At 58.6% G+C, this 21,111-nt stretch overlaps 2 protein-coding genes across 6 annotated transcripts in view; one reads left to right on the plus strand and one right to left on the minus strand.

Annotated features, from left to right (window-relative positions):
- HDLBP (high density lipoprotein binding protein) overlaps positions 1-14,728 on the plus strand; it is an 80,640-nt gene extending 65,912 nt beyond the window's left edge. For both annotated transcript variants that reach the window (XM_066233691.1, XM_066233690.1), the window contains exons 17-28: positions 3,141-3,359; positions 5,128-5,349; positions 5,439-5,657; positions 6,261-6,399; positions 7,768-7,913; positions 8,631-8,735; positions 9,187-9,321; positions 10,475-10,618; positions 12,971-13,156; positions 13,716-13,832; positions 13,976-14,104; positions 14,258-14,728. In XM_066233691.1, coding sequence (XP_066089788.1) covers positions 3,141-3,359; positions 5,128-5,349; positions 5,439-5,657; positions 6,261-6,399; positions 7,768-7,913; positions 8,631-8,735; positions 9,187-9,321; positions 10,475-10,618; positions 12,971-13,156; positions 13,716-13,832; positions 13,976-14,104; positions 14,258-14,344 — 1,848 coding nt within the window. In that variant the 3' untranslated portion in view covers positions 14,345-14,728. The remainder of the gene's footprint in view (positions 1-3,140; positions 3,360-5,127; positions 5,350-5,438; positions 5,658-6,260; positions 6,400-7,767; positions 7,914-8,630; positions 8,736-9,186; positions 9,322-10,474; positions 10,619-12,970; positions 13,157-13,715; positions 13,833-13,975; positions 14,105-14,257) is intronic.
- Positions 14,729-17,392: 2,664 nt separating this feature from the next.
- Positions 17,393-21,111, minus strand: part of ANO7 (anoctamin 7) — a 28,580-nt gene continuing 24,861 nt past the window's right edge. For all 4 annotated transcript variants that reach the window (XM_066232642.1, XM_066232641.1, XM_066232640.1 and 1 more), the window contains exons 22-24: positions 19,408-19,498; positions 18,907-19,026; positions 17,393-18,811 (exon numbers count right to left, since the gene is read on the minus strand). In XM_066232642.1, the coding sequence (XP_066088739.1) occupies positions 18,695-18,811; positions 18,907-19,026; positions 19,408-19,498 (328 nt within the window). In that variant the 3' untranslated portion in view covers positions 17,393-18,694. The remainder of the gene's footprint in view (positions 18,812-18,906; positions 19,027-19,407; positions 19,499-21,111) is intronic.

A 21,111-nucleotide genomic window follows, 5' to 3' on the forward strand; every position in this document is an offset into this window, starting at 1 on the left:
TTGAGATTCATCCATGTTATTACGGTATCAGTGTGTGTGTGTAAGAGAGAGAGAGAGTGTGTCAGAGAGGACAGATAGGGACAGACAGGAAGGGAAAGAGATGAGAAGCATCGGTTCTTCGTTGCAGCTCCTTAGTTGTTCATTGATTGCTTTCTCATATGTGCCTTGACTAGGGTGGGGGGGTGGGGGGAGCTACAGCAGAGCAAGTGACCTCGTGCTCAAGCCAGCGACTTTTGGGCTCAAGCCAGCAACCATGGGGTCGTGTCTATGATCCTGTGCTTAAGCCAGCGACCCTGCGCTCAAGCTGATGAGCCTGCACTCAAGCCAGCGACTTGGGGTTTCAAACCTGGGTCCTCCACATCCCAGTTCAACGTTCTATCCACTGCACCACCGCCTGGTCAGGCTCAGTACTTCATTTTTTAATTGAAATGTAATTGATGTACATTATATTAGTTTCGGGTGTACAGTGTAATGGTTTAATACATTGTGAAATGATCACCATAGTGAGTCTAGTAAACCCCCATCACCACACAATTACAAAATTTTTTCTTGTGCTGAGAACATTTCTCTCTCAGCAACTTTCAGACATGCAGCCCAGTATCATTAAGTGTAGCTGTCACCTTACGCGACAGACACCTCAGGACTTCTTTTTTTATACCTGGGAGCTGACCTCCTGGCCCCTTCACCCCTTCCACCCTGACCCCACCCCTCCGCTGTCAGCTTGGGGCTCATACTTTTGCCGGGTGGTGTTTCCCTGTGTGGACGAAGCAGGTGCCCTTCGCGTGAGCTTGGTCCTTCGAGGGTTTCTCCGTTATCCGAGTTGTTGAATGCATTGACGTAGAGATCTTCATAATGTTTCCACATTGTCTTTTTATCGCTTGTAGTGATGTTACTCCTCTCATTTCTAATATATGTAATTTGCATACGTATAAGATGCCCTTCTTTTATCCCTGGCAGTAATATTTGCTTTGAAATCTATATATTAAGGCTTTCTTTTAGGCGGCTTGCTTTTCTATTCAGTCTGACAATCTCTGCATTTTAAAATGAGAAGTTTACATTTGTTAGGTTAGGATTGTATCTATTGTGTGTTATGTTATATATTTTATTATATATACTTAAGTGTAATAAATTACACTTAGTGTGATTGATTTACTTTTAAGTTTATGGTAAAACATACAATTTATCTTCTGAGTCGTCTTTAAGTGACATTAAGTACATTCAGGTTGTTGAGCGGCCATCCCCACCATCCATCCCGAGAACGCTGTCATCTTCCCAGACAAACGCTGTCTCCATGAATCTGTGACTCTGTCCCCTCCACCCGGCCGGTCACCTCCCAGGACTGGCACGCGGTTGGTTTTGTCTCTTCTCTGCCTCCTTTCCCACTGACTGTTTCTCTGGTTGCCCTGGAGTGGGAGGCGCCCCCGCCGCTGTCTCCCTGCAGGCGACGCCCCGTTGCTCACCCTGCCCCCTTGGTGCGTCATCCGCGGCCCCTTCCACGCGTTAGGAACGCCACAGCCTTTGTCGGCCTTCTTGTTTAAATACCCAGTTATTTTTTAAGGAGATTCAAATAATGGGAAAAAACTCACATGTTGACCCACGTAATATATCCTGTGTTTCCTGTTCATCCCTCCTCATCCCCCTCCAACTCCTGCACTTTTTTTTTCTTCCTGAGACAGGAAGGGAGAGAGATGAGAAGCATCAACTCGTGGTTGCAGTACTTTAGTTGTTCATTGATTGCTTCTCATATGTGCCTTGACCAGGGGGCTCCAGCCGAGCCAGTGACCCCTTGCTCAAGCCAACGCTTGGGCTCAAGCTGGTGAGCCTGCATTCAAGCCAACAATTTCACGGTTTCGAACCTGGGACCTCAGCATCCCGGGTTAGCGCTCTGCACGGCACCACCGCCCGTCAAGCAGGTCTTTGTTCAGCTTTTTGGTCCTGCTCTTCAGGGACTCAGCTGCATGGGAGGCAGTGTGGTGTCCTTCCACTCACTTAAGCTCTGCTGATCTGCGTGGGGTGGAGGCGTGGCACCCTTTCTCCCTGAGTTCCTGTACATCTGTTCATTTTCTGCCGTGTCTAACCTGCCTGTAACCTCATCTCTAGTGTATTTTTCTATTCCCATACTATTTTCACCTGTGAAGGTCAGATTGAATTTTTGTTTTCATACCTGACACATACTTCCCTTCAGCTTCTCAGCCGTGGGCTGGCTGCGTGGTGCAAAGGCCCGATCACTGTCCGTGGCTGTTCCCAACTTCTCATTCCTGGCTTGTTTTCCGCTGTTGTGTCCTCGTTGTGGGGGTGTTTTCTATTTCTTGGCATATCCGTATTTTTTTCTCTGGCAGACGTGAAGTTTGCTTTGGTGGATGCTGGATATTTTACGTTTGTGCTTTGTTAGTCAGCTCCTCTCTGGATGTGTTAGGTGAGGTCATGGCAGTGTTTATCCGGCCCAGTCACTGCCACGTGAGGCGAGCCACTCGGGCGCACGCTCCGTGTCCCGTGGATGTGGCCCAGTCACTGCCCTGTGAGGCTAGCCCCTCGGGCGCACACTCCGTGTCCCGTGGACGTGGCCCAGTCACTGCCACGTGAGGCGAGCCACTCGAGCGCACGCTCCGTGTCCTGTGGACGTGACCCAGTCACTGCCACGTGAGGCGAGCCACTCGGGCGCACGCTCCGTGTCCTGTGGACGTGGGTGTGGACTGCGCCGCAGCCTCTGCGTCCTTGCTCTACCTCCCCCTCTTCTGGAGCGGGCGAGCTCCGTGTGTCGGCGTGGGCGCCTCTCTCCCGCTCTCTCCTGCGTGCTGACCCGCCAGCTCTGTCCTTGACTCAGGGCCTTAACGGGGCAGTCATGGGGCTCACCGTGGGTGCTGTCTCCAGTGTCTCGAACACCACTGTGTCGGTGGCAGGTAAACCTAGTCCGTTGTTTCATCTTGACTGGAGGCAGAGTCTCTGCCAACAGGGTTTCACCAGAAAAGGCTCCTCCCCAGACATTTCAGACCTGTCCCTGCTGCTCGCGACAGCGGGCTTTCCGTCTGCGCTGTGCCACACGGGCACACCTCGGCTGTGCACGCACAGGCTCTGGGCCTCGCCTGCCGACGCCGCGCCAACCGGCTGAGTGCTTGCTCCCCCCCGTGCTGTGGTTTCAGGCCAACATCGCGGAGGTGGAGGTCTGCATCCCGGCCAGGCTGCACAACTCCCTCATCGGCACCAAGGGCCGCCTCATCCGCTCCATCATGGAGGAGTGCGGCGGGGTCCACATCCACTTCCCCGTGGAAGGCTCGGGGAGCGACGCCGTTGTCATCCGGGGCCCTGCCTCAGACGTGGAGAAGGCCAAGAAGCAGCTCTTGCACCTGGCAGAGGAGAAGGTACGTGCCGCCCGCGAGGGTCTGTCTCTGCACCTGTTCCTGCCTGAAACGCCCTCTCTTCAGAACGCCAAAGACTTCCTCTGTGGCGGGGCAGACGGCTTTGTGTTCCTTTATGTCTCTGACTTGGCTGTTCCTGAAGGACCTTTCCAGGTCAGGTGCCTTGTCTGCAAAGTAGATACGGTGACGTTGAGCTTGTCAGTCTTAAAAAGTATGATTTCTGTATAGTAAAGTCCACCTTCTCAGTGTAGTTCCGACACGCAGCGGGACCCTGTCCGCCAGGCTGTGTGTGGACATTCCCTCGCAGTCACAGGGTGGACAGAGCTGGGGTCAGTGCGCAGCAGACCGGACTTGCTGCTTTGTGCTCTGTCACTTCGCTGTGGTTGTCCCTGACCCATTCCTTCCCAAAACCATGTTGGAACCAACCTGTCGACTTAGGGGAAATCCATGCTGGATTTTGGTTGGAATCACGGGGAAGTTGGAGGTCAAGCTGGGGGGAGCTGACCCCAGCAGTGGTGTGTTGTCTCTTCACTCCTTCAGTCTTTGACTTTTCATTGACCATCTGTAGTTTTTAACATACAGATTCCGTTCATGTTTTGTTCAGTTTTTATCTGTTTTGGATCTTAGTGCTGTCATGAATGCCACATTTGTAGTCCCTATTGTAGTGTATAGAAGAACACTTGATTTTGGAGTTGTGGTCATGTGTTGTGCATCTAGTCTAAAGCTCACTTATTAGTTCCAACAGCTTTTTTTGTGGGTTCAGGTGACTTTTGTGTAAAACACGTCATCTGTGATGGACAGTCCATTTCTTCGTTCCCAGTCTGTACCCATGTGTCTGGTCGGCTGTGTTGAGTGGGCAACCTGGCCTATCGAGGAACTCGCAAGTACTCCGCCCCCTACTGTGCATGCGCGCGTGTGTGCGCGGAGGGCCAGGGGTCTGGCAGGCTGAGGACGCTTCCCTCTGAGTGTTTACTGGAAATCCCTGTTGGATGCGTGCAGGCCCCTTTTGCCTCCATTGACATGATGTATGTGTTGAGTTGATTTGTTTTTTATTTTTAACATTCCGTCTACTTTGCATTTCTGGGGTGAGCCCCCTTGGTTTTGGTGTCCTGCCCTTGACTGGGTTGCTGGGCTGGGCTCACCTCTCCCGTTAGCTGTTTGCGAGTATCTGTGAAGAGGGGTGTCCTGGAGTTCTGTGGAGTCGGCCTAGAAAGGTGACCGTGTGTCTGTGCGCGCAGCGTGCTGGCCCGCGGTGCCCTCCCTGGGGGCCTGCAGGAGCCTGGCCCTCCAGGTGCATCGGCTGAGGAGCTGGCCCCGCCCCCAGCATAGGCCTGTGGCGGAGCCTTGCCTGCACCCTGGTGCGTCTCTGAGCCTGAGGCTGGGGTGTCCCTGGCTGTGTGGGCTCACCCAGAGCACGTGTGGAGGAAGGAGTGGACAGGGAGCACTGCCTTGGGCACAGGAGGGGCTCCCCCACGCCCCACGGTCCCTAGCAGTGGTTTGCTCAGCTCCGGGATGTGGCAGGCCCGGGGTCCGGGTCTGCGTACTCTAACCGCTGTGGCATCTCCCACTGCGGCTGAGGGAAGTGCGAAGGCGGTTGGTCTGAGTGGCCATGCGTTTGTTTGGCTGAGGCTTGATTGGCCCTGTTGGGGGACATGAGGACAGTGTAAGGGGAGCTCCACACCGCATGCCTGTCCCCTCGGGCCGCTTGTTCACCTGCCCCCGAGCCAGGCAGGTGGCATCAGGCCAACGCAGGTGGGCTTGGTTTCTGCAGCAAACCAAGAACTTCACCGTGGACATCCGTGCCAAGCCAGAGTACCACAAGTTCCTCATCGGCAAAGGGGGCGGCAAGATCCGCAAGGTGCGCGACACCACCGGAGCCCGCGTCATATTCCCGGCGGCGGAGGACAAGGACCAGGACCTCATCACCATCGTCGGGAAGGAGGACGCCGTCAGGGAGGCCCAGAAGGAGCTGGAGGCCCTGATCCAAAACCTGGTGAGGCCGGCCTCCCTGGAGCCGTCCGGGCAGCGGGCGTGCGGCCTTGGCCATTGGCCCTTCACTTTGCTCCTCTCGTCTCTGCACAGGACAACGTGGTGGAAGAGCACATGCTGGTGGAGCCCAAGCACCACCGCCACTTCGTCATCCGGAGGGGCCAGGTCCTGCGGGAGATTGCAGAGGAGTACGGCGGGGTGATGGTCAGCTTCCCACGGTCCGGCACACAGAGTGACAAAGTGACCCTTAAGGGGGCCAAGGAGTGTGTGGAGGCCGCCCGGAGGCGCATCCAGGAGATCATCGAGGACCTGGTGGGCACCCGGGGGTTCGGTGGGGTCCTCGATCGGCGGCCACTCAAAGCTGTGGGGCCACCGTCGCCCTCACCCCGGCTTGTCCCTCAAGCCAGTTCACTGGGGTCCCCGGGGACTGGGGCTGTGTCCTCCCGGACCGCTGCCTGCGGTGGGTGGACGCTGTCAGAGAAGCAGCCTAGGTGTCAACTTTGTGAAGGTGCCATGTATGCAGGGAGCTGCTGGGCTTCTGAACCAGCCTTGAGAGAGCTCAGCCCTCCTCTGCCTCCCGGGACTCCTGTGGCCACCTGCCGGCAGGAAGGTGGGGCAGGGGTCTCCTTGTATGTAGAGAAATAGGGTGTTACAGTCGAATTCTGGGTGGGAGCAAGCGTCAGCAGTTGTATACAGATGAGTCATTTCTTTCTTAGTTTTTTGGAGAAAGGGTTCACAGGGGCTTCCCTGGGGCCCCACCCCATCCTTCCTCCCCACCCCTTCACCCCATCATCACAGGCGTCCTGGGTTCACCTTGGGAAGGGGGTTTTTGCACGCTGTGTAAACATGAATGGGCTGTAAGTGCTTAATCTTTGCCTTTGTTGTTTCTCTCCTTCCTACCCCCCCCCCCCCCAGGAAGCCCAGGTGACCATAGAGTGCGCCATACCCCAGAAATACCACCGCTCTGTCATGGGCCCCAAAGGTTCCAGAATCCAGCAGATTACTCGGGATTATAACGTTCAAATTAAATTCCCGGACAGGGAAGAGAACCCAGGTGGGTGCCCCTGGGAGCCCTGTGCTGGTGAGAGCAGGAGCAGGAGTGTCCCGGGCGGGGTGGGGCAGGGCGGGGCGGTGGTCGTGGCACCGTGTGTCTGGTGGAGCTGTGTCTTGCCTGCAGGAGATGCAGGCTCTCCTGGTCTCCAGGCCACGGGCCACGTCAGTGGCTTCAGGGTAATGCAGTCTCTTCGGGTGTCTCAGGCTTGCAGCCGATGCTCAGGCCAGAGCAGAGAAGCCCCTGCACCATCATGCAGGGGGAGCCCAGATTCAGCCTGCTGGTCCCTAGCCTCCTTGGGGGTCCTGTGCCTTCTGGGGCTGGGAGCCTCTGGCCCACCCGAGGACGCCGTGCTGCCCGCCCTTCTGCGGCGACCTGTCAGCCCCCTGTATCTTGTTGGCCATCTGGTTTTGCCTTGTGTCCCAGGGAGGTGACCTGAGGCTATTGTCCCAGACCTAACTTTGTAAGGCCTGTGTGCTCCTCGAATTGTCACAAAGAACATAGTTAGCTAGTGTTGGAGGCCCACCGGGCCTGGCTGGGACGAGCTGGGGCCTGCGGTTTGCTGACCGCTCTTCATCTACTCTGACCTCCACAGGCCTGTGAGGGCCCTGCCTCCCTGGGAACACAGGCTGTTTTGAGTAGAAAACTAGTTACGTCACACTGTGTCAGTCACGTTTCACGCTTGAACATTTCCTTTTTAATTTTGATATAGTTTTACACTTAAAGAAAAGTTTCACCGAACAGAATTAAATGTCCATCCCGTGTACTTGATCTCCCTGGCCTCTCTCACCCACTCTGCCCTGTACATGCGTGTGCACCTGTGTGCTCTGAGTTATTGGGTGCGGTTCTCAGACCTGCCCCTCCTCCCGCGGAGGCCGATGGCCAAGACTGAGGACGTTCTCCTGGCAGCCGCCGCGTTAGTCCTGGCACGCTCACCAGAATCTGGAGATCTGACTACGTGACACGGTTCATAGCTGACGTCTGTTTTCCCCTTGTCTGCCTGGGGACATGACGGCTCTGAGCAGTCCCCGTTGGTTTATGCGACCCGGGCTTACGTGCTGTCTCTGGCCAGGAGCCCCACCAGCCACTCCCGTGGCCTCGTTCGGGTCCCGTCATCCTTGGCACTTGCCTTTTTCCTAGCAGCAGACGCTGGTGCGGCCTCCCCACGTCCCTCCTGATCTCTCAGGCCTCCCGGCGCTGGGTCTCTGGGGCTGTGAGAAGGCCCGTCCCCCCATCAGCCCCTGGGTCTCTGGGGCTGTGAGAAGGCCCGTCCCCCCATCAGCCCCTGGTCTCAAGTGGCAGGCCTGTGTGGGAGCGAGGCTGTCGGAGGCTGTGTGGCTGACGCCCGTGTGACCTGCCATCTCTCCCCAGTTCACAGTGTGGAGCCGGCCGTCCAGGAGAACGGCGACGATGCCGGCGAGGGGCGCGAGGTCGACCCCGGCTCTCCACGGCGCTGTGACATCATCGTCATCTCTGGCCGCAAGGAGAAGTGTGAGGCTGCCAAGGAAGCCCTGGAGGTGCGTGTGGCTCCTCTTTGTCCTGCGTGCTGCGCCTTCGTGGCCACCGCCTGTGGGTCTGGTCACCTGATCAAGTCCTGAGCCCCGAGCGCCGCGGCTTACGCTGCTGGCGTGGGGTTTCCTCCCCCAGGACCTGGCAGTGGTGCGGGGCAGCCTCAGGCCAGCGGGTCAGGGGGCTGTGGGGAGCACAGCTGGTGGGTCTCAGTGTCCCTTTCTGTGAAGTGGGGGTGCTCAGACTTACCGGGCACCACTTAGGTGTCGGGAACCGCAGCACACGGAGTGCAGTCATCCTTGCGTTGAGGGGACATGGGAGAAGCTGCTGCCCCACATCTAGGGATTGTAGCTGGGTGGCCCCGGGCTTGTCCTGTGACCCACGCAGGCTGGAACCACAGTCCATTCTTGATCTCTGAGGCTGGGAATGGGGGCAGCCTCTGCGTCTGAATTTCTGGCCTCCTCCATGGGTTTCAAGTCCTGTCTTTCCTAGATTCCTTTTGTTCTGTTGTTCTGCGTCGACAAGGGGCCTTCTGCATTCAGCAGAGGCTCGGGCCAGCGTTAACCTGGCCGTGGAGTCCATATCCCTCCTCACATGTTCTCAGTCCCGGTGGAACAGGGCAGGAGGTCTGAGATCCCCGTAATCTCTCCGTGAAGCCCTGAGCTGACCCCGTGGGTCACCCTGCTCACTGCGCTCACGCCTGCTGTCAACCCTCTTCCTTGTAGGCACTGGTCCCTGTCACCATTGAAGTGGAGGTGCCCTTTGACCTTCACCGGTACATCATCGGGCAGAAGGGAAGTGGGATCCGCAAGATGATGGACGAGTTTGAGGTGAGCAGTGTGCAGGTCCTGTCCCTGGAGACATATGGGGGTGAGCAGTGTGCAGGTCCTGTCCCTGGAGACGGGTGTGGGGGTGAGCAGTGTGCAGGTCCTGTCCCTGGAGACGTGTGGGGGTGAGCAGTGTGCAGGTCCTGTCCCTGGAGACGTGTGGGGGTGAGCAGTGTGCAGGTCCTGTCCCTGGAGACAGGTGTGGGGGGTGAGCAGTGTGCAGGTCCTGTCCCTGGAGACAGGTGTGTGAGTGAGCAGTGTGCAGGTCCTGTCCCTGGAGACAGGTGTGGAGAGTGAGCCCCCAGAAGGTGCCCTCCTGCTCTTCTCTCTCAAGCTTCACACTGCCCACCCCGTCCCCGGCCTGTGGGTCTGTCGCTGCCGTCAGTGGGGGCCAAGTGGACACATTTGTGTCCTGAGGGACCACAGACGTGGGGTCTGTCCCCTTCTCCCCCAGGTGAACATACATGTGCCAGCTCCTGAGCTGCAGTCTGACATCATCGCCATCACAGGCCTCACCGCAAACTTGGACCGCGCCAAGACCGGGCTCCTGGAGCGCGTGCGAGAGCTGCAGGCAGAGCAGGAGGACCGGGTGAGCAGCAGGCGAGGATGCAGGTGCTTCCTCCGGAGCCGCGGTCCTCTGCCATGGGCACACTCGGGAATCGCCAGGGGCTTCCAAGAGCCCTAGCACTCGGGCCACGCTGTGGCCAGTTAAATCAGGAGGCTAGAGGCAGAGCCAGTAAGCATCCAGAGGTCTTGCTGAGCTGGGAGCCTCCATCACATCAGAACAGTGCTGGGGCATGGCCCTTTCCTCTTCCAGTGAAGCAGTGACTTTCTGTGCTTAGTAGCAAGTTCTTTGAAAGCAGGTCTGGAGACATGGTGTTGCTTTCAGCCTCACAGGGAAGATGAGGTGGGAGGCGCAGGGGCTGCTGCCCAGAGACCAGGTGTGTGCTGAGGTCCAGACTAGGCAGCACGGGACCACCGCCCCCCTCCCTCCGCAGTGTCCTGGGGGGGTCACGTGACTGCGGCACAGCTGGCGGGGTCCTGGGCCCTCGGAGCAGCGTGGGAGGTGGTGTGGAGGCCTCGCCGAGGGCCGTGACTGAGCTCCAGCACCCTGCCCTGTCGGCCTGGCCCCGTGGTCTTCGCCCTGGCACTGACTGGGGTCTGTCCTCTGACCAGGCCTCTGGCCACACGCATCCGGGGCTGTGTCCCTTAGCACTTTGGTTCTCTTTTCTTTTTGGCCTTTTTAATGCCTACTCCTCAGATCAGAAGACCCAGCTTCACCTGTTGTCATCGGGCCTCTTTGTTCCTTTCCTTTTTTTAAATTTTACTCATTTTAGAGCGGTAGGGGGAGGGAGAGAGAGAGAGAGAAGAGGGGAGCGGAGGAGCAGGAAGCATCAGCTCCCATGTGTGCCTTGACCAGGCAAACCCAGGGTTTTGAACTGGCGACCTCAGAGTTCCAGGCAGACACTTTATCCACTGTGCCTCCACAGGTCAGGCCCTCGAATCTTTTTCTGAGAGACCCTTGGGCCTGGCTCTGCTGGGTCCAGGCCTCCGGTTCCCATCACTGGCTGATGATGGAATGTGGCAGAGGTTTGCGGAAGAGGCACGGCTTGTTCTTGTTGCTCTGGTAACAGTGGTGCCTCCCAGGTTCAGGACCGAGGGAGCACAAGCACGTGATGGTGAATGAAGCTCGAGACGTGGGTGTCCTGCCCTCCAACTCTTCCTCGCTTGTTTCCCTGCAGGCTTTACGGAGTTTTAAGCTGAGCGTCACTGTTGACCCCAAATACCACCCCAAAATCATTGGGAGGAAGGGGACAGTGATCACCCAGATCCGCCTGGAGCATGACGTGAGCATCCAGTTTCCCGACAAGGAGGATGGAAACCAGGTGGGAAAGGCCGTTGGGTCAGGCGCCACTTTGGGGCAGATGGGTTCTCGTGGACGTTTGTGCTGACCTGGGATAGTGACCAGGCAAACAGGAGGTGACCAGCTGGGTGGTGTGAGAGCAGAGTTCGGAGTGGCCGGTCTGATGCTTGAGTCTGGCTCAGGGTTTGGGTCCCGTCTTGGCTGTGCCTGCTGAGTAAGCTTCCTTTTCATGGCTGTGCTGCCACGTGGACTTGGGGCATTTTCTTGTGCCCCGCAGGGGGCTCTGGCAGGGCCCTCACAGTGGTGGTCACAGGTGGGTCTGAAGAGGCGAGCCCTCCACCCTCTGCACTGCAGACCACTCCCTGGGCCCCCCACTGTCACACCTCTTGGCCCCTCCTGGCCCTCAGCCCCAGCCCCAGCCCCAGCCCCAGCGGTGTGCACACTGGGAGGCCATCTCCGCTGGGTCTCCTGTAGTCTCTGTGACAAAGCAGAGCACCCAGACACGGTTCCCTGGGACCTTTCAGTCTGCAGATGGGCCCCGCCCGCTGTGCCCCCCAGCCCGCATCTGGGCGCTGGATGGGCCCTGGCTGCTCCTCTCTGCAGCCTTCACTCGGGGTCCTTCATCGTTCAGAGTGGGGCCGGCCCTGCAGGTGCTGCCCACGCCCCGGCCCCCGTGCCAGATGCAGCCTGTTACCAAGGCATCTGTTTGCCTCTCTTTCTAAGGACCGGGTTTATGTTGCTGTTCTTTTTCATTTTTGACTTCATTTTAGTTTCCTTGATCCTGGAGTTTAGCTCTCTGCAACCCTTGCCTTCGCTACCCTTTATGGGGCTTTGTTTTTGCAAGAGAGAGATGAGAGGCATCAACTTGTAGTTGTGTTGCTTTATTTGTGCCTTGACTAGGGTGGGGCTCAAGCCAAGCCAGCGACCCTTTGCTCAAGCCAGCGATCTTGGGCCTCAAGCTGGTGACCAAGGGATCATGTTGATGATCACACACTCAAGCTGGTCAGCCTGCTCTCAAGCCGGCTACCTCTAGGTTTCGCACATGGGTCCTTGGCATCCCAGGCCGTTCGTGCTCTGTCCACTGCCCCACCACTGGTCAGGCAGTGGGTATTGAGGTCCTCGTCCAGTGTTTGGACTGTGGGTGTCCCATGAGTCAGGCAGGGTTGGCTCCGTGTTCCGAGCGTGGCAGTTTCCATAGAGCTGTGCTTTCAGCTGCCACATCTGTTCTGTGTTCAGCACTGCCCTGGGCAGCGCCTCCCTGGCTGGTGGGCACTTCCGGGTGTTGCGGGGCAGGGACTGGTCAGGGCGCCTCCTGTACCTGTGGCCCCGGGACTGTCCCTGGCGGGTCCCCGAGCTCCTGCTCTCGTGCCTGGTGCTCCCTTCCAGGTGCTTGTTCCTGTTCTGCTCTTTCACACTCTGTCCTGGTCTGATTTTGGGGGTACAGTCAACCCTCACCACGTCGCGGTTCACTTCTCATGGTCTCACTGTATCACGGATTTTTAAATTGTGTATATTTAATTTGTATCACAGATTTTTTGTTATATCGCGGGATTTTGTGGTATGGAGGTATTTTTGTGTTATTAATTATTTTTACGGTAAAATAAGTGTGGGAGCCTGACCTGTGTGGCGCAGTGGATAAAGCGTCGACCTGGAAATGCTGAGGTTGCCGGTTCGAAACCCTGGGCTTGCTCGGTCAAGGCATATATGGGAGTTGATGCTTCCAGCTCCTTCTCTCCTCTCTCTTTCTCTCTCTCTCTCTGTCTCTCCCTCTCCTCTCTAAAATGAATAAATAAATAAATTAAAAAAAAATAATAAGTGTGGGAGAGGTTTGTAAGAGTGTGGGGAGGGTTTATAAAGCCTTAAGATATAGATAAATAATATAAATGTAAGGTCGCTACTTTGCGGATTCTCGCCTATCACGTTGAGTTCTGGAACTGACTACCGCTGTAGATCAGGGACCACTGATGTTTTCTCAGTCCTTACGAATGCAGCTCAAGGCTTTTGTTTTGTTTTTCAGTTCCTTTCTCTCTGTCTTGAATTATGCATTTGCCTTGTTCACTCTACTGTTTGGTGCCCTTGCCTGGACATGTGTGCGCTAGGAGGGGTGCGGGGGGCAGGGCTGCAGATGTGGGGGGCCGGCCATGCTGTGTCTCCACAGAGGCCCCTCGCTGGCCAGTGTCCACCCGCTGCCTGTCGGGCGGGGGCTTTCTTTTCTCCGTGACTGTCTCTTGGGAGGGACAGGAGCTGAATCAGCGTTGTTAACCTGCTGTTTCTTTCTGAGTGGGTCAGTGCTTCTGCTTGAGAGGCCTGCCTCGGTCCAGCCAGCCCTCGAGCCCTGCACCGCGAGCTGTCCTGATGGACTCGCCTCTCTCAGCCGCAGGACCAGATCACCATCACGGGGTACGAGAGGAACACGGAGGCTGCCCGGGACGCCATTCTGAAGATTGTGGGTGAACTGGAGCAGATGGTTTCCGAGGACGTCCCACTAGACCACCGTGTCCACGCCCGCATCATTGGCGCCCGTGGCAAAGCCATTCGCAAAATCATGGATGAATTCAAGGTTTGTCCCTACCGCCCTGTGAGTCTGCTAGTCCTGGGAGCCCGGGGCTCCTGCTGTCAGAGCTGTCTTCCACCTGCTCGTGGGGGACACGGGATGCCCAGGCCTCGGTCTTCCTGTTGAGACTGCAGCAAGCACTCGCTCACCAGCAGGGGTCTGGAACAGGAGACAGCGAGGCTCAGGGGCTCGTCCCTAAGGTGGTGGCTCTGAGTGGGTTCACAGCAGTGTGGTTGATGCCGCTGCTCATTGCCTTGTGCTGGCCTCGGAAGGGGCACCTTCTGAAGCAGCCCCACAACCCTGCCAGTCCCCAGGAGGCACACACAGCTCAGAAACATGGGTGACTGCGCTGTGCCCGCGGCCCCTGAACCAGGTGCTCCGCAGTGCCCTGGTCTTCGTGCCGTGGTGACACCTGGGAACACCGTGTACCCAGGTCTTGTGTTCTCATTAACTCAGGGGAGACGCCACAGGGGACCGTTCCCCGCCACACTGATATAAATGGCTTAGTCCAGAACCCCTGGTGGGCACTGGGAGCCCCCTCAGCTGCTGCGTGTGCCCCTTCCAGGTAGACATCCGCTTCCCGCAAAGTGGGGCCCCAGACCCCAACTGCGTCACCGTGACAGGGCTTCCAGAGAACGTGGAGGAGGCCATCGACCACATCCTCAACCTGGAGGAGGAATACGTGAGTCCCAGGGTCCTGCGAGGTCGTGTACGGGTGTCCAGATGCCCACCAGGCGTGGACGAGTCCCGCGCCCAAACGTAGGGTGAGCACGGAGGGGATCCTCCTGGGGGGCCCTGCTGCCGGCTGACCCCCTGTGCCCACAGCTGGCCGACGTGGTGGACAACGAGGTGCTGCAGGTATACATGAAGCCCCCGGTTCATGAGGAGTCCAAGGCACCGTCCAAGGGCTTCGTGGTGCGGGACGCTCCCTGGACCGCCAGCAGCAGCGAGAAGGTCAGAGGGCTTGTCCCCTGGCGCTGTGCCCGGGAGGGAGTGCCTGCCTCACCCGCCTGGCCGCAGGCGGGCCCAGGACCTAGGGGTGGGGCCGTTTTGGAGCTGCCTACACACAGCCCATTTGGTAAAGCTGTGCCCTCTCTGTCCCTACAGGCTCCGGACATGAGCAGCTCTGAGGAATTTCCCAGCTTTGGGGCTCAAGTGGCTCCCAAGACCCTCCCTTGGGGCCCCAAACGATAATGATCAGAAAACAAACCTCTCCAGCCTGCTGACCCAAATCCCACCACACAATGGTTTGTTTCAATCTGACCCAGCAGCTGGAGCCTCCGTAAATTGTTGACTCTTCCCCTCCCGAGGTCTCGCAGGGAAGCTGGGTGCCTGGCGCTGTGTGCGGCCAGCTGTCGGGCCTGGCCGGCACGTGGCATGTGCTCGGTCTGCCCTGACACCGGCGGTGGCCGGCTCTCCACGGTTCAGACACTAACAGGCGATTGGACACTTCACGACCAGCTTCCTGGCGCACAGGCATCAGTGAGGCCCCGGCCCCACCACAGTGCTGCACAGCTGGGGCTGCGCCTACTTCCTGTGTCGTGACCTCAGGAAATAAATTTCCTTGACTTTAGAAAAGCCGAACGTTTGCCCTCTTCCTTTCCCAGCCCCCTCTCCCCCTTGCTTGCCGTCCAGCACTCCAGAGTGCAGTCTTCCCCGCACGGCCCGGACCACGGGGTGGGGGGAGGGCCCGGTGTGCACAGGGGGTGCCCGGACCCAGAGGGGACCAGGTTCCAGTGTCTCGCCCTGTGGCACCAGAGGCCCGTGTCCCGTGAGCGAGGCCTGCAAGGGAGGCTGCACGTGCGCCGTCAGGGTCTGGTGTGAGCAGAGAAGCACGGGCCGGGAGAAGGGGGCCACGCCCTCAGACAGCCTGCTCTGAGCAACAGCCGATGTCACAGCGCCCACCCCAACGCCAGTCCAGCTTCCTCTGTCTACCTCAGAGCCAGGGTCGTGACCTCACTGGAGGGTGGAGCCACCCCCAGCACACAGCCTGACTCCGGTGCCTGGTGGTCCTGAGTGCCCGGTCCGCGGTAGCTGTCACAGCTCCGAGGCGTCCACAGGGGCCTGCAGGCTGTCCTCTGACAGTGCTGTGTGCACACCCTGGGAGCTGGCCTTTGGTGGCAGCCTCACGGTCTGGGTTAGAGAGGCTGTCACTCGGCCTGGACTGGAGGACCAGGTGCTGCTAGGGAGTCTGCTTTCTCAGGTGTGTGCAGGCCAGACAAGGTGCCCCGCCCTGGCCAGCCTGGCGAAGGTCTGCTCTGGAGAGGGAGGTGGTCCAGGCGGTGTTGGAGGAGAGCCATAGATGGGCCCTGGGTTTCTGGGGTGTGGAGTCTCCCACCCCTGCCTCTGCCCCATGGAGATGACCGAGTCTCTCTAGAGTTGTCCATCCCACGTACTGGTGCCCGTCTCCCAGACCATCCCCAGGGGTGGTCCCTTTTTCCTTGACCGCTCCCTCACGAAGTTCTCCACTCGGTTACACCTCCTTGGTCATCTTTAAACTAAAATTCCTGGATAGACCAGATTGCTTCATGCAAGTCTGATGTCAATGTCTCGAGTTCCATTAGTTTCAGCAGCCTTAAATGTATCTGTGTGGGAGCGAGGAGTTAGGGTCGGATAGCACATCTGCTTCCACTGAGCAGGCTGGGTGACCCCACAGGAGGTGGGGTCAGTGGAAATGGGAGCAAAGGAAAAGGTGCCTCGCCTTCCTCTGGACTGTCCCCTACATCCCTGTCCCTGGGGCCCCTTCCGTCTGCTTGAGTTAGGCCAGCGCTCTACCCTCCCCTCACCTGGCATCTGCCCAGACCTTCCCTCCCGTTTCTGTGGCAGCTCACCTCTACCAAAGGTGGACTGACTTCTCACAACGGGCGTTTGCACATCTGCACCTACTGCTGCGTGTTGTAGGCGCAGCCCTCCTGCTCTGTGGGGGTCTTGCTGTGTGGCTGGTGACTGTCCAGGGCTCTGCCACCACCTCGTGCTGCCGCAGGAGCCCGCAGCGGGTGGGGCGTGAGCGTTGCCTCCTGTCAACTGTCTTCCGTATCGTGTGTGTCCACAGTTACCATCCATCCCTTGGCCTTAACTTTGGATTTTGGAGATTATATGCAAACATGTGTAAAGGCTCATGAATATGGATGACACTGGAATTTTATAAATTCTAAAATAAAACCCAAAACCAGATGCAGTGTGCTGAAGCTCATTTTAACATGCCACACGTGTGCTCGGCCCGGGGCACCCCAGCTGTCTCCAACACACTCTCAGGTGCTCAAGCGGCCCTGGACGTTTGTACCTAGTTCTGGGCTCTAGCGCATGGCTCTCAGCCCATTAACTGATCGCCCTGCAGGGGCCACGTGGGAGCCTGCGGTGGGCACAGTCCACACGGACCACGCCTGGGCCCCCGACCTGGCCTCACCTGCTGTGGAGCACAGCCCTGCCATTCTAACTCGGAGTCTGCCTGAGTCACCTGCACCAGCAAGCCGCGGTGTCCCCGGGACAGGCTACAGCGGCCAGCAGACGCTGAGCTGTGGGCGTCTGCGGAGGAGCTGCCCCCTCCCACGTGGCACAGCATCTTGTCCCGTGGACAGGGACGCAGTGGCTCCTGCTCTGACAGACGGGAGCAGGGCCACCTGGGGAGAGGCCCATGCCAGGTGCCGGGGCTTGGTGATTGGCTGTCTTGATTGACATGCTGACCACAGTGGTGCATTCATGAAAGCCTGAGGTATGACTCGAGCATTTCCTGATTTTGCAATAAATTTATTTTAAAATCACAGAGTTTGATATCTCAACAGCAACAAAGTACCCAGCTGTTAGGAACACTTGGCGCATCCACAAGGACGGCACCGCAGCAGGGCCGTGTGTCACTGCTGCGTCTGGTGCTGAGGGCGGTCCCTGCGCTCAGGGGGTGGTCCCTGCGCTCAGGGGGCGGTCCCTGCGCTCAGAGGGCGGTCCTTGCACTCAGGGGGCGGTCCCTGTGCTCAGAGGGCGGTCCCTGCGCTCAGAGGGCGGTCCCTGCGCTCAGAGGGCGGTCCCTGCGCTCAGGGGGCGGTCCCTGCGCTCAGAGGGCGGTCCCTGCGCTCAGAGGGCGGTCCCTGCGCTCAGAGGGCGGTCCCTGTGCTCAGGGGGCGGTCCCTGCGCTCAGAGGGCGGTCCCTGCGCTCAGAGGGCATCTGGTGCTCAGGGGGCGGTCCCTGCGCTCAGAGGGCGGTCCCTGCGCTCAGAGGGCATCTGGTGCTCAGGGTGCTCCCTGTGCTCAGAGGGCGGTCCCTGCGCTCAGAGAGCATCTGGTGCTCAGGGTGCTCCCTGTGCTCAGAGGCAGGGGATGAGTGACCCCTGGAAGTAGTGCCGGGCACCTGCGCTGCTGGGCCTTGCTCTGCAAAGCCGCCTGCAGTGTGCACAGCCCACCTAGGCCAGCGCAGCGCACTCCTCGTGGCCCCCGGTGGCGAGGATGCTGCTCAGAAAGGGGTCACTGGCCCTTCTGGAGGTGCCTTCGTGCCTACGGGGTTGAGTCCTGAGGAAGCCGGTGGTGCACCCAGTGTTTCCAGGTTTATCCTGGCAGGATTTATACCGTGGAGGCCGAGACAGCCGCACCCGCCCTGCAGGCAGTGCCCAGCCAAGGGGCGGTGCCCCGTGGTGCAGTCCTGCAGTCCTGCACAGCAGTTAACTGAGTTAACGAAAGGTGGACGTGGACGGGGCTCACGAAGCCCGTCAGCGGTCGAGGGCCAACTGTGTGCACTCCAGTGCTCCTGACTTCAGGGAATAAAACGGGCTCCTCCCAAACCTTTCCACGCTTCGGGGCCCAGCCTGGGAGGACCTGGCAGTGACTCCCTGCAGCCTGGCTGTACGAAAGGAGGTGTAGGGGTGCTGAGGCTGCCCACTGGCTACACAGGGAAAGGGGCTCCAGGTTCAGGAGAGGGGCCAGAACCAGGAGCCCTTGGTGGGCACCAGGCAGTGGAGAGGCTGGGGTGAGGTGGTGAGCTGACACCCTGCTGTGGCCAGGAACACAGGGTGCTGGGGGCGGACTGGACTCTGGATAGTGGGCCCAGGGAGGGGTCATTCCACCATTCAAAGGACAGCAGGTGCAAAAAGGACCCCAAAGAGCCAGTGCGCAGGGGCCCAGGATGGCACGAAGTGGCTATGGTGAGCCCTGGGAGGGCCAGAGCTCTAAGTAAAGATGCAGGCAGTGGGCACTGCACTGAGACAGCGGGAGGGGCTGAGCCAGCACCCCAGAGGTGGAGTCAATCTGCCCCAGGAGTGCGGGACAACACCAGTTCGTGGGGCTGGAAGGGAGAGGGTGGGTAGGGCATGCCTGGCCTCCAGGTTTTGCTGCCATAGTCGCCTAGCTTTGGGTACTCCAAAGGCATGGCCAGTGGGGAATGTGACCAGGACCTGGGAGGCAGGAGCGGGGGCCCTAGGCAGCCGAGGAGGGGCAAGATGTGCTAAGGCCTCGAGGCAGTGAGTCTGACAGCCCCTCATCCCCAGAGCAGCGAGAGGCCTCTGCCCACCAGTGAGTCTGGCTCCAGGCCCCACAGCAGCCAACATGACCTCTGTGGCCTCAGAGGGAAGGGACCGGGGAGGCCCAGCCGGCTTCTGGCCTCCTGGGCTGGGGGCCCAGGCTCTCCTCTGAGGCTGGGGGCTGGCTGTCCTTTGCTCTATTTGTTCCAAAGAGAGCCTGTGGGAGCGCAATTACACACTGGTCACCCCAGCCTGCACGACAGGCTGGGCCCACGCCGCCTGTGGGTGCGGGAGGCCTGTGGGCGGGCTCACCTCGTTCTCGGCCAGCGCCTGCTTGGCCAGGTAGTATTCCCGCTTCACCTTGATCTCCACGGACTCAGGGATGTCGGGCACCAGCAGGTCCAGGACCCGGCCGATGGAGAACACCACGTGCTGGGAAGCCAGGAAAGGCCCGTGGTGGGGGAGGGCACCCCCCCCACTGGTAAAACAAACACCCAGACTGGCCCTCCCAGGCACAAGCGTGAGCTGAACAGACACCCGGCCACCGCGGCCCGTGGGGCTTCCTGGCCCAGAGCACTCGGATGTCCGCCCAGCCCGCCACCAGCCAGGCAGCAGACCACTCGGAATGCAGATGCAGAGACCTGGGCCTGACCGAGGGGACCGTGTAAGTGCCGGGGCTCTCCTCCCACGGTCACGCCGACACCCCAGGCCACGGGGTGAGGTCAGATCTAGCCGTGGGGATGTGCGTCCTGCTAAGGCCGAGAGAGCCAGCAGTGGGGAGCCCCCGGAGGGGCTGGGCGGCACACTGGCTACCTCAAACACAATGACGAAGGCCAGGCGGATGGCCAGGAGGTTCCAGTGGGTCCGGGAGTAATGCCCATCGTCGTCCCTGAATGCTCGGTACCTGCCGGGAGCATGAGACTGGGTGTGGGGGGTCAGGCCGGGGACTTGGCCTCTCCACCTTCTCCCTCCCTGATGCTCTACTTCTGGGCCTGGCTTGGACATCTTCCCGAGCCGTGTTCTCTGACAGTACTTTCAGCTTTCAACTGTTGTGGTCCCAAAGCGGGGGGGGGGGGGGGGGGGGGGGTGAGCTGGGTCGTCCCACCCCCTACTAGGCTAGACTGGGCCCCACAGTGGACAGTTCCTTATTATCAGGTAGATGTGACAATCCTGTGACGGCCGCCAGCTCCCACCGCGCAGGCTGCTCGGCTTAGAGGCGGCTGCCTGGCACAGCTCCCTGCTGTTATAAGGACAGCGTTGGGCACTGACTGTCACTGCCGGCTGAGTGGTCACCTTGTTACCCTTGACAGTTCCTGTATTTCTGTCTTGTGGTAAGATGGGACACTCCATTTTGTCACAGACCTAATTAGATGTTGCAATCCATGCAAAGCATTTACCAGGGTTGGCGTTGTAGGACACGAAAAATAATCTTGCAAGTTAAAAATATTGCCGTTGAAAAAAGTTCAGCCTGACGTGTGGTGGCGCAGTGGATAAAGCGTTGACCTGGAACACTGAGGTTGCCGGTTCAAAACCCCGGGCTTGCCTGGTCAAGGCACATATGGGAGTTGATGCTTCCTGCTCCCCCCACCTTGTGTCTCCTCTCTCTCTCTCTCTCTCTCTCTCTCTCTCTCTAGTGAATAAATAAAATCTGTTAAAAAAAAAGTTCATTAACAAATGGGAATAAACTGTAAGTGACCAAACTGGGCACGGCAGAAGAGGGAGTGGAGACTGTCACGATGAAGTCACCCCGTGTGCAACCAGAGAATCTAACAGATTTAACTTGCGAAGGAAGGAGAACCACAGAGGGGCTACAATGTAGCCGCCACATGATATGGTCCCAGAGAGGGGAGGAGGAGGAGGAGGAGGAGGAGGAAGGAGGGCGGGAGGAGCTTCTAGGACTAAAGAAACACCACTTTAGATCAGCAGCACATTCTGAGTCTCAGTAAGAAACTTTTAAATCAGCCCAACCATGACTGACACCTGTTAGTGACACAGTCAAGGAAAATGAGGAAAGAGCTTAAATGCCATGGGATAGGTACGCGCGCTTCCAACAAGAAACGTGAGGTCACTCAAGGGTATTTCCAAGACCCGAGGGAAAAGAACCCTTAAACCTGGAATTTCACACCTGCTATCGGAAGGACAAAGACAGACTTTTTTTTGTTTTTGTTTTTGTTTTTTTTGTATTTTTTTTTTTGTATTTTTCTGAAGCTGGAAACGGGGAGAGACAGTCAGACAGACTCCCGCATGCGCCCGACCGGGATCCACCCGGCACGCCCACCAGGGGCGATGCTCTGCCCACCAGGGGGCGATGCTCTGCCCATCCTGGGCGTCGCCATGTTGCGACCAGAGCCACTCTAGCACCTGGGGCAGAGGCCAAGGAGCCATCCCCAGCGCCCGGGCCATCTCTGCTCCAATGGAGCCTCGGCTGCGGGAGGGGAAGAGAGAGACAGAGAGGAAGGAGAGGGGGAGGGGTGGAGAAGCAAATGGGCACCTCTCCTATGCGCCCTGGCAGGGAAT

This window comes from Saccopteryx bilineata, chromosome 5, assembly GCF_036850765.1.
Source record: "Saccopteryx bilineata isolate mSacBil1 chromosome 5, mSacBil1_pri_phased_curated, whole genome shotgun sequence".
NCBI classification, from domain to species: Eukaryota; Metazoa; Chordata; class Mammalia; order Chiroptera; family Emballonuridae; genus Saccopteryx; species Saccopteryx bilineata.